The 16,706-nt window shown below is 32.6% G+C and overlaps 1 protein-coding gene and 1 long non-coding RNA gene across 3 annotated transcripts in view; both read right to left on the reverse strand.

Moving 5' to 3' along the window:
* Positions 1-377: 377 nt before the first annotated feature.
* On the reverse strand, positions 378-1,732 carry LOC134281176 (uncharacterized). Its single transcript, XR_009995029.1, has 3 exons — positions 1,655-1,732; positions 1,028-1,093; positions 378-519 (listed from the first exon to the last, which is right to left on the reverse strand). It is a non-coding gene; the product is annotated as an uncharacterized LOC134281176 (long non-coding RNA).
* Positions 1,733-7,939: 6,207 nt separating this feature from the next.
* LOC134281177 (uncharacterized) overlaps positions 7,940-16,706 on the reverse strand; it is a 9,301-nt gene continuing 534 nt past the window's right edge. Inside the window, exons 2-7 of one of the 2 annotated variants that reach the window (XM_062763645.1) lie at positions 11,525-11,591; positions 11,280-11,371; positions 10,872-11,090; positions 10,583-10,678; positions 9,961-10,098; positions 7,940-8,089 (exon numbers count right to left, since the gene is read on the reverse strand). In XM_062763645.1, the coding sequence (XP_062619629.1) occupies positions 7,962-8,089; positions 9,961-10,098; positions 10,583-10,678; positions 10,872-11,090; positions 11,280-11,371; positions 11,525-11,591 (740 nt within the window). In that variant the 3' untranslated portion in view covers positions 7,940-7,961. The remainder of the gene's footprint in view (positions 8,090-9,960; positions 10,099-10,582; positions 10,679-10,871; positions 11,091-11,279; positions 11,372-11,524; positions 11,592-16,706) is intronic. The other variant, XM_062763646.1, reaches the window with a different exon arrangement.

Genomic DNA, 16,706 nt, shown 5'->3' on the forward strand with positions numbered 1-16,706 from the left:
TCACAGAGTACATTCTAAACAAGAAAATATACAAACAAGTCAGTAGCATTTGTCGATACATGTATTTAACATTTCTAAAATGAGTACAAATTATAAGATTTCAGCAAAATGATTAAGTAGTTAAACATGTATACATGTACAAATGAATAACATGATTAGGTCATGTACATATATAAAAATACCATATGACATGAAAGTGTCCATAGCAAAATTGAAACATCAGCAATAACATTTGTCAGGTATTCTCTATTTATGAAAAATCAAGTTATTTGATATTCCAGGATACAAATAAGAATGGAAAATCTTTACAGGTCAAATTCAGACAAGATTGTGTACATCCTCCCTAATTAATAATTATTCCATATATTTCCTTCTTCTTTTTCCTTCAGTATCTTTCAATATTTTCAGTTGTCCTCCCTCTGATCTCACCATTTTGAAAATCTCTTTGAACTTTACCAAAAATGCAAATCCACCAGTTCTCCCCTTCCTGAACAATTTGTTGGTGGCACAGAATGGTCTCTACAAAAATTTCAAAAATAAAAATAAAATGATTTTTAAATTACAAAATCAATTCTACAAGCTATATTAAAGTAACTTATCATCAGCAAACAAATGTATTCCCAATTCAACGACACAGATATGATAGGAGATAAAACTAATGTTATATATGTTATACTAGGTGTTTTATGGAATGCTATGATGTAATTTGCAAGATAATTACACTGTTGGAAGATATGCTTCATAATAAAATTATAAAAAGCATTTTTTTTATTTTGACACTTGAATTGAATTTTGCAAGACAATTACACTATTGGAAGATATGCTTCATATCAAAATCATAAAAAGCAAATTTTTTTTATTCTGACAATTGAATTTGGAATGATTAAATAGTATATATTAATTCAAATTGCCAAAAATTAAGAAGATTCTGACATAAATAGGCAGAAAAACACACTTTGTGATTCCAGGATATCCCAGACTTTGTTGGGAAGAATATAACAAAGTCTATTAAACAGTGTGTAGTTACCTTAACTTTGAAGCAAGCCTTGGATCTTTGGATTTTTTCTTATGAGAGGCTGACTGTATATTGAACCTGTAAAACAAATATTCACACAGTAGATATTTTCTAAGCATAACTAAAACTTAAACTACAAAAAGAGAGAGTACAAGTTTGTAGGTTCTCAGTTGTCTTAAATATCTTACAATTTACCTGAAACTAGGTTCTCTAGTGTTGGAAAATAATTTCTAAATGTCAGTCAATAAATATTCAATGGATTAGCTATCAAATGTTCTTTCAACACATAGTCACATGCACATGTATTTGTACCTTGAAAGTTGCCACTGTTTTTATTAATTTCATGCTGAAATTCAAAAATTCAATTTACCCCCTGAAGTTATTGTATAGTTTCATAGCTTTCAAAGCCAAAAATTTTATTCATACTCTCCATAGTTTAAATTGCATTGGATTAAAATTGTTTCATAATGTACTAAATGTAGAATAATACTGCTATATTATTGAGTTGAATTTATTTTTGATGAAGCCGTGCAAACAATGTAGAATTGTAAAGGAACAAAAAGAACTTATCAAGAAATATTTAGTCATAAAGGAGTCATTATAGATATTCACTTTGATTTTTTATTGTAATATTTTTACCTTTAATATTGTGATGATGCAATCGTCTGTCAGAATCAGCTTTAGGATCAATCGCCAGTCTTATCAGCTTTGGGCTTCAAAAGCAGCACTGTGACACTGAACTGAAGTTGTTGAATGCATCTATAGGCCATAAAAGCAAACATTTGTCATTAAGTTAATGAAAGAATCGACTTGATAACGATCTCAACATAGAAAACGCCAACTGCTATACAGGGTTTCTATTGAGAAACTTTCACTTTCAAATCAGTACGTACTTAACAACAAAAGTCAAAACAAAAAGAAAACAAAGTAATGCCTTTAGCCTAACATGTAAATTGTCATGTTTACATTCATTCAGAAACAAATTTATCCAAGATTACTTAGAGATCACTAACATTAGGGCCTACGTAGGTTTGCGAAATGCCTTAATTTAACAATTACAAGTGATGAGAGTATTATAGAAATAAGTTCATACGAACCTGTAACCGTAATGAAAGGATATTTAAACTATATGAATTAAAGGTCTTTAAAAAAAAATTGTTAGGAGATTACTTATTTTTTCCAACATCCAACACTTCTGCTGCAGCAGTGACGTCAAACATGACGTACACTTTCATCCGATAAAAGTCAAAACCGGTCCGGAAAAAAAATACGGAATTATTTTGATTTTACTCAAATACTAAACCAAACGCAAAAGACTTGAAATAAAATTCAAATTAATTTATCATTTATCAATTTTATCTGGGAAATGCATTATTACAAAAAAAAATTGTGAAAGGTTTTTTTTAATAAGGGAAGGGGGGTGTTAAACAGAGTAGAACTTTACATAAGACAACAAATTCTTTTGAATTAATGTACATTTAAATTACTATTGATATATATTATTGAAATTGCAATTTTACTTGCATATACCAAGGGCAAAAATAAGTGAACACTGTTTCATATAATTCACATATGATCACTGTTTCATAGGATTCTCATCTGATCACTGTCAAAATATTCATATGATTTTTACATGAGTATTACAAGGGCAAATTAGTGAATACGGTTTCATATGATTCTCATATGATCAGTTTCATATGATTCTTAAATGACAACTGTCAAAGTATACATGATTCTCATATGCAGGGCCTTTCATATGAGAATCATATGTATATACAATCATATGATATACATATGTGTAATCATATGATTTTCATATGATTCTCATGTGATTGTATATACATATGATTCTTATATGATCCACATATGATCTTCATATGAAAGGCAATGCATCTGTGGATCATATGTGGCTAAATTGCCTATGTATGTTAGACGCTTTAGTAAGAATTTATGATGTTAGATAGATTAGTTTATTATATGTTGTCCAATATTTTAATGAGGTGACATTTTTATTGATGTTCACAGTCTACCCTAATCCAAATACTACGTTACCTGGGAACTTCCCTAATCTGATGGCGTCTACTTCCAGTGATGATTGGTACTTCCGGCCGACATGTTATTTGAATATGGTTCTTCGTTTTGGAAGAATTGTAAGTGATTTTCCTGTGACAATGTGTGCGTCATGCTTATGATGTCTCTTAAGCCTTGAAGCCACCAGAGCCCGAGTTTCATTTTGAATTTTTGTACATTTGTAAATAAATTGTTATTGTTGTAAAGTATTGTTTTCTTGATTGGCAAAAAAGTTAATTAATTAATCATTACTATATAGACAACTTACATAATCATTTCAATACAAAATGCAGTTTTTATTAGTCACAAAGCAATGCAGTTCCCATCAGCTTAAAATATTGACTCAAATGTTATTCAGTATTCAACTCATTTCACATTAATAATACTTCGTTTAAATATCAGTTGACTTTAGTGTGTGCAAACGTGCGACTATGCCACGACGCTCCAGAATTGATCTTTTCCTCTTTAGGATTCCTTGATGCCTCTCGATAATCGTCTTGATTGTACCAGTCCATGCATGCCAATCAGGGCTAAGACCATATACCTACAATTTAAATCAGCAGAGCAGTATAACTTGTCCAAACACATTAAATTTTAAAATACGTAAGCATCATCAGCTGATCTCGAATAACACAACCTATCTTATCCTAAAACATTTCATACATATAGAACGAGTTTACAACTATTAAAATGGGATGAACGGGTGGGCAAGAATCAGTTTTTACCAGTCAATTTGTTGTATTTTTACCAATTTATCACTGTTTATTCTCTAGATGTATCTGTGTCTGTTCCCTGTTCAGCAACCGGATATAAGAGAAAGCTTGAACCCGATGTTAATAATGGAATCTCTATACCTTATTCATCGAATCCGATTTCTTTTCTCATAAAATAAAGGCATCTATTTTTGATAATCAAATAGATGCTATTATTTATATAGAAAAAATTCAACACCACTAAAGTTAACAATTATTTATTTGTATGTGGCGAATACTGTCGTGGCAATATTCGTGGGTCGTCGAGCAAATCAACACAACATTGGCAGACCCACTTCAGCATCCGTAACAAATCAATCAATCAAATTCAGCAATGATATAAAATGTACCATCCCGGGTAATCCGCGGACAGTTAATTAATCAATCATTACTACATAGACAACTTACATAATCATTTCAATACAAAAGGCAGTTTTTATAAGTCACAAAGCAATGCAGTTCCCATCAGCACAAAATATTGATTCAAATGTTAATCAGTATTCAACTCATTTCACATGAATAATACTTCGTTTAAATATCAGTTGACTTTAGTGTGCGCAAACGCCAAATGGCTGCAAACGAGTAACGTTTGCAGTCACCCCACAAGGCAGCACCAAGTCAACTGACCCACGACAATACTCAAGCCTCCTAGTTATTTCCTTCTGGATAGACTGTACCTAATTTCAGCTGAAAGTATTCCAGAACCCCCTGAATTGTGTTAAGCAATACTGAATCTCCCAGGTCAGAGAGATGAACACCATCTTTCAACAAAAAGAGGGATATATCTCACAGGAGTTCTGGATATTTTATGAAGGAACTCCCCAAACTAAGGACATGTTTAAAAGCGATCGCTCTATTAAAGCGAACTCAGGTTCTTTCCATTGCTTCACCATTTTGAGAGTACATGTACCTCCATTCTAACCTAGGAAGGACCTGAGACCATATGAATTTAGAACTTGGGAAGTGATGTACCAATGCTTTCAAGTCATTTTTTATTTCTTATATTAGTTTACACAGATTTTTATCTTTCCAACCTAAATCATTTCTTCCAAAATGAATCAAAATAAACTGTGGTGGCAATTCTAATCGCTTCAGACAAAACAGTTTCATTTTTAAGTCAGAAATCTTTAATCCAGAGTATCCTTGTCATTATATTCTTTGTCCTATTCTCTCTAGCCCTAGATTTAAGCCTCCTGGTCGATTGCGTGCTGCCACAAATGCCCTCCGTATTATTGAAGAGCCTACATACCAAACTTGATATCTTTCTGTAATACTTAGTAGGATTAAAATAGTGTCGATTCAAATTATAGCGAGGATTAACCCCCTGTATTTCTGTCTCAATATGGCAAAACAAACAAACATTCCATCTTTTTGCAAATCAAAATATACAACATGTACACCTAAAGTTAATGCTTTTCACGGTTTGCACTCAAATAAAGCTTTAGAATAGTTTACCGAATGGGCAGCGGATGTATGACTTGTAGACTTGCGATTTCCATCTACCTGCCTCCCTTATTATCTCAGAAGAACAACCCAATTCATGTGCAGCAGTTGCTGCCCCTATTCGAAAGGAATGAGCTTTAAATTTCCCCCCAACTCCTATAACTTTTAAGGCTTTTTCCAGAATTGCAGTAAACTGATATCTTGTGATAGGCTTTCCTCCAAAATGACAAAACAATGGGCCCCTTGATTTTGGGTCTACCAGCCAAATATTTAGTCATGCATCCCACAGGACATATTGCTGCCCACCCTTTGCATTTGTATTGTCACACCTTTTCCATGTTGGTCAGACTTTGATCGGTGAATATTCAAGAGTAATGTTCTCTGCTCAGGTTCAATTTTGATAGCAGAAACCTGAATAATGCTATGTACATCATTTCCTGTTGACAGAGCTAATTCTCCCACCCGCAGAAACCCAAAAAAAGGCAAGTGTAAATGCAGCACTAAAAAGGTTTGATTCATATGTATTATTATAGCATATTGTGGACACAAGTTGCACAATTTTTGATAATAATGTTGGTGTAATGGGTAATCTTGTGTCAAGAGGGCTCTTAATCCTTTTCATACCTTCTAAAAGCTTTATTAGAATAAATTTTTTGTTTCATCCTGAATATTCTTTAACTTGCACTGAAAGCTGAAAGCAGCAACATATGACCTAGCTGTTGAATATGAATAGCCTGAACATGACAAGAATGCCATAAATTGTACTACATGTATATGATTTAATGGTGGTGGTAAGATTTGTTCATAATTAAAAGAGTAACGAAACTCTTGAAATGATTCTAATCCAGTACTGTACGACAGTTTAGTGTTTGTGGACAAGGATGCTTCCAGTAATTTTTCTACTTCAAGCTGATTTAGGTATACCTCTGAGGCACTGACTGACGGCTGAGCCAAGGGCCTGCTAAAAATGTTTCCAAACTTCCATCAAAGACAATTTGCAAACATAGTTACTGGTGACGAAACATGGGTTCACTATTTCGAACCAGTAAGAAAAGTTGGAAACAAATTATGGCTAACCAAACACGGTAGAAGGTCTGTAGTTGCCAAAAGGACAATGAGCACAAAGAAGGTCATTCGTCTTGCCTGATACAGTCAGAGGTCGACCCGATTTTGCTGCATCTTTGACGGACTCTGCGCCAGTCAGAAATTTCTGTCTCCACCTACGAACTGTCTCATAAGATACCTTATCAGACCCATAAACTTCCCCCAATTCAGTAAAAATCTGCTTTACTGAATTACCGAGTTTTGTGCGAAGCTTTATATAAGCTCTAATTTCTTCAATATTCTGAACCCTTTTCTGAACCATTTTTACAACAGTGGTCAACGACTGGCTCTATTGAAATGACGATTATTTTATAACCATGTGTAGATGAAGGCTCGTGTTTATACAGTTGGCAAGGTATTGAATAGAGTTATCCAGGCGTATAAATATCGACGAAATCGTGCAAGGTGTTATCGCGCTGTGGTACAATACACAATACATATCGAACAACCCTCGTATGTCTATATGATATAGATCAAAGGACGAAGTTTATGTTGCGCAGGGGAAAATTTCTCCTAAGTAATAAATATGTAAAATTCGAAGCCCAAATCCTAACTGTATAAAAGTTTTGGCCAAGTTTTCCAAAAGATACCAGGTAAAACTCTGAGGTCAAATTTGTTAGTCTCAAAATAAAAGACTTTTTCACAAGAAATAATGCAAATGTTTAAAATGGAAGCCCTAGTTTTAAATGTTAAAAAATTCTGGCCAAGTTCTTTCTTTTTGAGAAAAAAAGTCTAGTGCAAAATCTTAAAATATATTTACACTACAAAGATGGATACGCACGTATTTTGAAGCTAAAGCTCTAGCATAAAATATATGATATATAAGCTATAGCCAAGGTTAAATATGATTGTCATTATTATTATAATTTTGCAAAAGCTAGAAAAAACTTGAGATTCAAGACGTCAAAAAGAGTAATACCCAAAGAGAGGTTTTGTCACAAGTAATACAAATTTGAAAAAAATAATATAGGTGTATAAGAGTCATGCACCAAATAATGAAAAGTTATGGACAAGGTTAAAGTTTTCGCCGACAAACAGACGGACGAACAGGGCGAAAATGAAATACCATTTAATCCTTAATTATTAAAATCGAAGTTTTCAAATCAAAGTTTTCAAAGTGTCAAAGTTAAAACAGTAATATGATTAATTATAGTATTTAATGTTGGGTAATGGCTGATCAAAGTAAACTAAAGTTTGTGAAAAACCTGGTAGACAAACGCTTCCGATGATATCATATCCATTACAACAATAACAGAGTTTAACTCCTTCCACATATCTGCATTCTGTTGCACCGAGTGTTCCTCTGCATTGAAGTGAAGAATCACAAGGCTGATATAGTCGTCGATTTTCTTTGAATAATAGATATTGATACTTAAACAATAATGGGGAGTTTACAAGTTGGAACACTTTATATTTAAACCAACAAGGAACACTTTTTTGAAGAATATTATTATCAATTATTTGGACATCTTATTCAAAATACATGTACCATTGAATTGTAAAATATCACTTCACAATAATATCTGATGTCCAACGGGTATGTGCATACACTTACTTTGCAGGCATTTTCCATTGATTTAAATGAATGCTGCATTGCAGGAACAAACACGTCTTGTCGTAAAAACATCATAGACACATTCTGTAATAATCCCTCCTTCCTTGCATTGTCGACTGTCAACACATTCCATGCTAAGCGCTATATCAACTTTAAAAAAATCAGTAAACAAAATGATGGCTCGTTTGAAATAAGGTCTTTGACCGTTGAGTAAACCAATAAGTATATCAAAGTTGACTTCCTCAAAATTATATTTATTTTAAAAATCATTACGAAAAGAATGTTCTTTTTCAAAAGTACTAATTTAAGTTATTTTACACTAAAAAAAAAAACACTTAAACTAGCTTTGAGCAGTAAATCACTTTATATGTTTATTTATTACTCGGACGAAATTTCCAAAGGAAACGCAGTGAACTTAGCAAAGAAATATTCAACATCTACTTGTATTACGCAATTATATTTTTAGTTTTATTTAATTATGTAACATATTCATGTTAAAATAATTATCAGTATCGTATTATGTAGTGTTGGAACAAAATATACAAATGTTTTATAATAGCAAGATGTATTTGTGAACATTAATGCCCCATTATAGCAGCAAATGGCGGAAGTTGAAGTTTCTTAATTTCAAGTTAAACTCTAAGGTAAAAGGATCAAAATCATTGAAGGTTTTTTCACCAGAATACACCTGTGACATAGGACAGTCCTAAACACCTGTGACATAGGACAGTCCTAGTACTAGCTGTTCAAAAGTTATGTCCACAGCTAAAACTTTTTAAACAAAGTGTGTCCAATGTCAAAACATCATATAATTTTACACCTAATAAAAAGTAGTCTCATAATAAAAGGACATTTGATGTATGAAAACTCTAACATAAACCGTTAAAAATATGGCAAAAGCTTAAGGTCATTGGCAAGGAAGGGTTTCCGGAGAAATTAGGTTTTATGCATAGGTTTTTTTCACTTTTGAAAACAGTCATTGAGATTGATCTCCCGTATGGAATTCTCTAGGCGGTGAAAACAAATAAAGCGTATGTTACAAAAGCACGTGTGTTTTTTTTAATCGGATATACTCAACTCTACAGTAATTAAGGAAAAGCAGCGATAGATTTACATTGTGCTGAGGGGGCAGACAGTCAACAGGTCGTCATTAAGAATAGGGTACTTGTATGCTGGAAAGTAAAAGAGCTGAAAATGGTGATTGCTAATTAGACCGGATGAGAACGATTCTATAGTGTGAAGGAGGCACCATTAAAAATTAGTAATAAATCCTTGCCAAGATGTTTTATGACAGTTCGTTTCTAATAAAGTAAATTATAGAATAGAAACAAACAACCAGTCTCTTGATCGTTATGAATAATGATTAGATGTTAAGGGAAGTAACTCAAAATTAAAGAACAGTGCTGGTATTTCTGCATCTTGTTTCAGTATTTTGCATTTTCAGCCAAAGTATATGCATGTCATTGGAAATGAGGATTCAACAATGTATTTTATGTATAAACATTATGAAAAAATGGGTTTTACAGAAAACTTATGGTAAAAAATAATATAATCCCATTTTATCAACATTTTACATAGAAAATGAATTGAGAATTGCAAAAACAATGATTTGACAAAATCTATAAAGGAAGGCTGGCTTGATGGGTAAAATAGGCCTGAATTAAACATGTTTGGTACATGTACCATTAAACCTGTTCAGAAATTCTTGAAAAATTCTATACGAAATTCAGAAACGTTGCCAATGTCCTTAAGATGTGGTAATTTTTTGCTTAAGTTGATCAACTCCAAGGTTAAGGTTAGGATGTCAAATTTGAAAGCATCCACAGAAAGGTCTTGTCGAAAGTAATAAATACACCTGCGAAATATGAAGTCATACCCCCACCAAGTCAAAGGCGATTTTAGAGTTCTGGTGAACTAAGCAATAAACAGAAAAAAGACAAAGAGGCGGATAGATAGACGGACAGGACAAAAACTGCATAATCCCCAAACTTTGAATACGGGAGCATAAAAAATAATTGCACCTTTTATACAATCTCCATTTACAAACTCGAATCCTTTCTTGCAAAGACACAAAAACTTTCTTCTTTCAGTTTGCGTACAAATGGTATTCTTATAGCATTGTGAATGCATGCCACAGGATTCATTATATTTCCGATTAGCTTCAAATAGAAAATATCGTCAGCAATTTAATTTCAGATTAATATTCGGAATTTTTTAAACGGAATATAAGTTACGTCCGAGGGATTAAACCTTACTCAAATGCAAATAAAAATCTTTACTACAAGCAGTGATGAAGAAATACAATATGGCAGTGTTTTTTCCTTATTTTTATTATTTTCATTTTTTTGACATTTTTGAAATAGTAGTTTTGTGAATAAGAATTATTCTTAAATAGCAAATTATTTTCAATAAATGAATCAAAAAATCTACATCAAAGTAAAATATTATTTTTAAACATTTATTGGGATGTAAATTTGGGATGGTAAACTAACAAATCTTAAAATCTTCGTTCTTATAGAAAATGAATTTATGAACAATCCGCACTTATGTCCCGATAAATGTAAAGAATTGTACTGATTCTCAAAATTTAATAACAATGGAACTTTGAATTAATAGAAATTTTTAATATAGATTTAATCTTACGAAACCAGATTGACTCTTGAAAATCGCTGTAATGCTGACAAAGTTCAAGATCACCGTCACACCCTCTCCCATTCTGGCATGTTTTTGCAACATTATCTAAAATTTATTTTAGGACATTAAAATGAGAAGAAAAAAAAATCAAAACCAGCGTTAAAAAACTAATCTGTTATCAATTCAATGTGGCATTTATTTGATACGGTAAACAATTTTCCAAAACCGTTTTCATGTTAATCCTTTGCAATATATAGTAGATAAAAATACATATATGGGGAAATGTACAATTAAATACCTTTTCGTTGAAAAAACGTCAGAAAAAGATTTACATTTTGAAAATCTTTTTCAAGATTGCAGTGAAACGGATTTAATCTGAACTTGTATTGAACTTCGTATTCGTTGACTTCTACATGTACATCTCTGATTCTCAATACAGAATTATCTTCTGACAGATCGTCATTGAGGAACAATAGGCACGTGTAATCTGATACTGATTCGTCTTGATCGTGAACTTCTACAAAAAAAATCACAATCATCCACAAACATGTATGAACATATATATCAAAATTAAAATCTCTTACAAAATGAAACCATTAACTATATACTGCATTTTAAAACAATATTTACAAGAGTTATTAATGGGACATTCACTAGGAAGGGGTGCATATATTGAATATGATTTAAAAGAGAGCTAAATCCATACCTCTTTTGAGTACGGACAAAAATTTTTGAGAAGGAACACCACAACTTTGATTCCCTTTGACGAATGACAGGGCATTCCGGTATGGAAATTCCCTGTAAAATTATTGAGCAATGATGCATTTCCGCAAAACAGTGTAGTCATGAATGTCTAATTGGAAATGTCTTAATACTTTGTACACAATTAAGCTCATATATACATAAGTGATTTGAATAATTTTAATAAATGATATAAAAATCATATTTTACCCCATATAATGTAAAGAGCTTGATTGGTCTTTTAGTTCTATCAAGCCAATATTTAGGAGACAGGAAACTAAAAAAAATATGAATACAATTACTGAAGGAAAATGTTAGCATACATGTAAGTGCGAGAACAGTCGAAAAGTTGTTATGATTTAAACAAATAGGAAATACGTTCCTGACTTTTGAAAAATAGTTACATTTAAAACCTATGATATCTTTATAATTTAAATCATAATTTGACATTTTCAAAAAATAAAAGGAAAACTGAAAAAAATTGTGTGCAATATTTATTTAAAATTTAAAGCTTTTGTTATTTCATCGTCTCTCGGAGAATTTTTAGGTCAGATTGAGCCATTGAACCCGCAGCGTAGCGATCAATTTCAAATATGGGTTCGAAAACCGGTGTAAAGACGAAAAATGACTCCTTCAGAATAATGACCGGGGGTCATTTTTCAACGGCGAAAAATGACTCTCGGTCATTATTTTACTGCAAATAATGACACCTGGTCATTATTCGACGTCGAAAAATGACCTTTTTGCACGTAGAAAGTGTCATAACCCTGTAAATTTGCATACTCCGCGTGAAGAAAAATGACCTCCGTAAAATAATGACCCCCTGTGGATTAAAGTTAAATTTTTTAGGGGGCAAAAAAAAAATAATAAAATAAAAAGACTTATTGGCCAAAATGCTCACCTGAGCTACATCAGGAATATATTGATGTTATGTTGATCTCATTAAATCATTCAATTATTGCTATTTTAAGGTCAATGCACTGATTCAGTAAAGGAGTAACAGATTTATCGAACCCAAAGGGCTCGGTGAACATTGTTTTTCGATGATGGAGAATCATGTACTGACAGAACAATGTAGCAATATTATATATTACTTATATTATACCCCCGCTCGTAAAGCGGATGTTATATAGTGATCGGGATGTCCGTCCGTCTGTTGCGCTTACCCATTTCTTATCCACAACTCCTTTTAAACCGCTGAATGAAATTCAATGAGACTTTCGCAGAATCTTTGTTGCATAATGTCAATGTGCACCTCCTACTTTACTTTTTGATCGGACACAATTTTAAATGCATAAAATGTAATAAAACTTTTACAGATTCACATATTCTTTATTTCATAATGCCATTGTGCATCTCCCATTTTACTGTATGATCTGTATGATCTGACGCTCATTTTGTGTTCCTCAGAACAAAGCATGAACTTTGCCGTTATAATTAAATTGGAGGCGGGGGTTGCGGGGTGTCTTTTACTGAGCTTATAGCTCACAGTACATCTAATTTAAATGTAAATCTTGTTTTATTCAACCCTTTTACGCTGTTCTATGTATGTTTTAGAGTGTTTAATATGAAATTCAGAACATTTAATTTCATTTTTGTAATGTTTTCTTCATAATAAAGTAAAATATGAAAAATTAGTTGAAGACAATTCAATTTTCTTATACATGTATATACTTCCCATACTTCGCGCATGTACCCGTGCTAAACAAACCATAGATAGTTAAAACTAGAGGTACTGTAAGCTATGAGCTCACTAGATGATAACCCCAACCCCCGGCCTCCCATATGGTTATTATGGCAAAATTTATGTTTTGCTCTCGTAGACCCAAAATAAGTGTCACATCAAGAAGTTTTGGTTGTGTTAGAGTGTGCACATGGGGAATTGAGGCTTTATTTTTTCATTGCTTTGATGGAATAATTCGTTTTTGATAACAAACATAAAAGTCATGAATAAAAGTTTTTAATCTGCTTTATATTTTTCCTGAATGGTTCTTATCAGGTTTTAATTTGTTTTTTACTTCTCCTCAGATATTCTTTCACTTATGATTTTATAAAAAGTTGTTTGCACGAACTGCTCCCCAAAATGAACATGCATAAGACATGGAATCAAAACGTTTTGAATTACCGGATATGAATAATAGTCCCTAAAATAACTAATAACTGAATTGTACAAGCTTTTAAGAAAAAATGGCTTTAGTAAATATTGTTTTGAAAGCATTAATTATTGTAGTTGCAAATGACACATCGATTTTTTAAAAATCCTATTTTGATAAAACATTGGAATTATCACATGATATGACAAAGATCAATGGCAAAGATACAAGACAACAGCATGTTGCGCGTCCTTTTTTATCAGTATTCTAAATAAGGCATTTTTGATACTTGTGGCATTTGTTTTTGATTCAATAATTCTATGATGATACTACCCTATTTTTTTCATCCTTGCAAGCTATGGGTTTTGAGTCGACACGTTGCCGGTGGACCAAAGACAACGTGTTGACTCGGAAACTCTGGCTTGCGAGAATGCCCTTTCTTATATACATATATTATATATTTATTTACTTCGTTTTGATAGAAAGGAAACGTTATTTCGGCTTTTTGAAGTCCCGGTTTTTCAAGTAAAACTTTAGAAAGGAAACGAGGCTTTGACTTGTAAATTTTAAGGAGAATCAAGATTTTTACACAATTAGTTCCCATGTTAATTTCTATCCTTACTGTATTTCCAACTGTTGGGCTTAAAGTTAAAAGCTTTAATTCAGCCTGCGTCAACTGGAAACAATTGTAAATCAAATTTGCTTTAAAGCCTGCTGTTCAGGATAAGATTTAGAAATACTGTTTCACATTATACCAATGTAAAACTTTGATCAGTATTTGACATACCGTCACGGTAGCTCAATCGATAGAGTGCTTGCTTTGTGACTGGGAAGTCGAGTGTTCGAAATACTGCTGCGATTGACCCAAGTCGATAAAAATAGGTAGCATCTGTTCCTTTCTTTGCCAACGCTCGACTCTTTGAAGTGAAAGTTGCGATTCATTCAGATGAGACCTTAAAAACCAAGACCCGTGTCACGGTATGCGTTGGTGTGGTTAAGAACCCTCTCTTTTAAATAGCCCTAAGTGCCGGTGAAAAGACAAATAATGACCCCCATCGAAAAATGACCGGGGGTCATTTTTCAACGACAAAAAATGACCCCCTACCCGTAGAAAAAAATCATTTGTTGTAGAAAAAGTGTCCTAGGGGTCATTATTTTATATGTTAGTCCTATAAAAAATTGACCCCCCATTGAAAAATGACCCCCTTTAAAGTGAAAAGAGATTCTTTAATTGTCAATTAAATAAAATTTCTTTTTAACATTCCTCCTTATAGTGTTTGCTTAAAGAATGATATTCCACTTGTTTTTAGAAATCAAACCATGCAACAATCAGATTCCAATACTCTTTAATAGAAAAATTAATTTTTCCTTCATTTCAACTTTTATAGCTTGTATAAGTTTGGCAAATCCTATTTGACAATGAAATAGGTGGAAATTTTTACCCCCCCCCCCCCCCCCCAAAAAAAAATTAGGTTAAATCAAAACAAAAAAAAATGAAAGGGAAAAATATAAATAAAACTATATACCTTTCAATAATACTAAAAGAGGCTCTAGATGAAATATAGAAATGAAGCTAAGCCTTCACACAAGTTCAATCATATCATAATTTACTTCGCCATAATTAAAGCATACTTTAAATATTTGAAAGTATTGTGGCAGAGTAACAGTTGAAAATTAGTAGAATAGTAGATTATTTTAAGCTTATATTTAGTGCCTCCTTATAGAAAAATAAAGGTAGGTAGTTTTTTGTTGTTGTTGTTGTTGTTGCTTTTGTTGATAATCAACTTCCTCCTAAATAAGTAAAGGGGTGGGTATAACACCTAAAAGTATGCTCTGTAAAGCTATGGGCTAGTGTAAAACACACATTCTAATGCAAAAACTATACATGTAGACATAACCTTTTAATATACCACACAGTATTCAATACATTTCTTAATTCTTGTTTTACTCCACGATTTTACCCAGTCCTGAGTATATTTTTCGGAGAATTTGATATGAAAATCAGAACAAACATTTTCATTTTTGTCACGTCTTCTTTATACTGTATCATTATAAGAAAAGTTCATGGAAGACCATTTCTTTTTATGTCCCTGTAATCGAAGATTCGGGGGTATATAGTTTTATCGTGTCCGTCTATATGTCTGTATGTCTATCTGGCGGTCTGTTTCTCCGCAAAAACTTTAACCTTTACCATAACTTTTCATTTATTGTAGCTATGTCTTTCGTATTCAATTTTTGTACATTCCTTGTGACAAGACCTTACTTTGGGTGCCATCAAATTTGACCTTTTGACCTTTACCTAGGAGTTTATCCCATTTTACACAAAAATGCCAAATTTTTAATTAATTTACTTTGGCTATAACTTTTAAACGGTAGAACTAGTACTCTCATACTTACAAATGTAATCTTTGTTACATTAAGCCTTTATTAAGAAACCATCAACTTTGACCCTTTGACCTTTGAGTTTGACCTACTTTCAAATACTTATCCTTATAGCCATTAATTTGAACAATTGGTGCTATGGCTTTCCTATTTTGCAATTTTATTTCTTGAGAGAAGACCCTACTTTGGGTACCATTATATTTAAATTGCCTTTAAGAAAAGTTTAATCTTCGCTATGTTGCCATACAGGGGCATAGCTGTTTTACAAATACATATTTTTATATATGAGAGGAGTTGCGGATAACGGACAGATACCCCAAAGCGTAACAGATGAACGGACATCCCAATCACTATATATCCTCCCGCTTTTCAAGCGGAGAATAAAATAATATATGATACTGATGATTTTTTTCTGTCAGTACGATGATTCCCACCATCGAAAAACAATGTTTACCTAACCCTTTAGGCTCGATAAATCTTTACTCCTTTAGATTCTGAATCATCGCATTGACCTTAAAACATAGCTATAATCGTATGTTATGAGATCAACATATCATCAATTTATTCCAAATAAGCTCAGGTGAGCATTTTGGCCAATATGCTTCTTTATCTAATTTTTTTTTCTGCCCCTAAAAAATTTCAGTTTTAATCAACAGGGAGTCATTTTCTACGGGGGTCATTTTTCTTCACGTGGGTTCTGCAAATTTTTAGGGTGGTGACACTTTTTCTACGGGCAAAAGGGTCATTTTTCTACGTCGAATAATTACCGGTGGTCATTTTTCGCTGTCGAAAAATGAGATCCGGTCATTATTCGATGGGGGTCATTATTCGTCTTTACACCGGGTCAAGTTCTGAATCTGAAGACATTCAATCAATCTTCTGTTACCCACTCTGCATTATGAGGCAATATTTTAAGA

The sequence above is a fragment of the Saccostrea cucullata genome, unplaced genomic scaffold (assembly GCF_032062105.1).
Source record: "Saccostrea cucullata isolate Sc308-1 unplaced genomic scaffold, CSIRO_AGI_Scuc_v1 ctg5870, whole genome shotgun sequence".
NCBI classification, from domain to species: domain Eukaryota; kingdom Metazoa; phylum Mollusca; class Bivalvia; order Ostreida; family Ostreidae; genus Saccostrea; species Saccostrea cuccullata.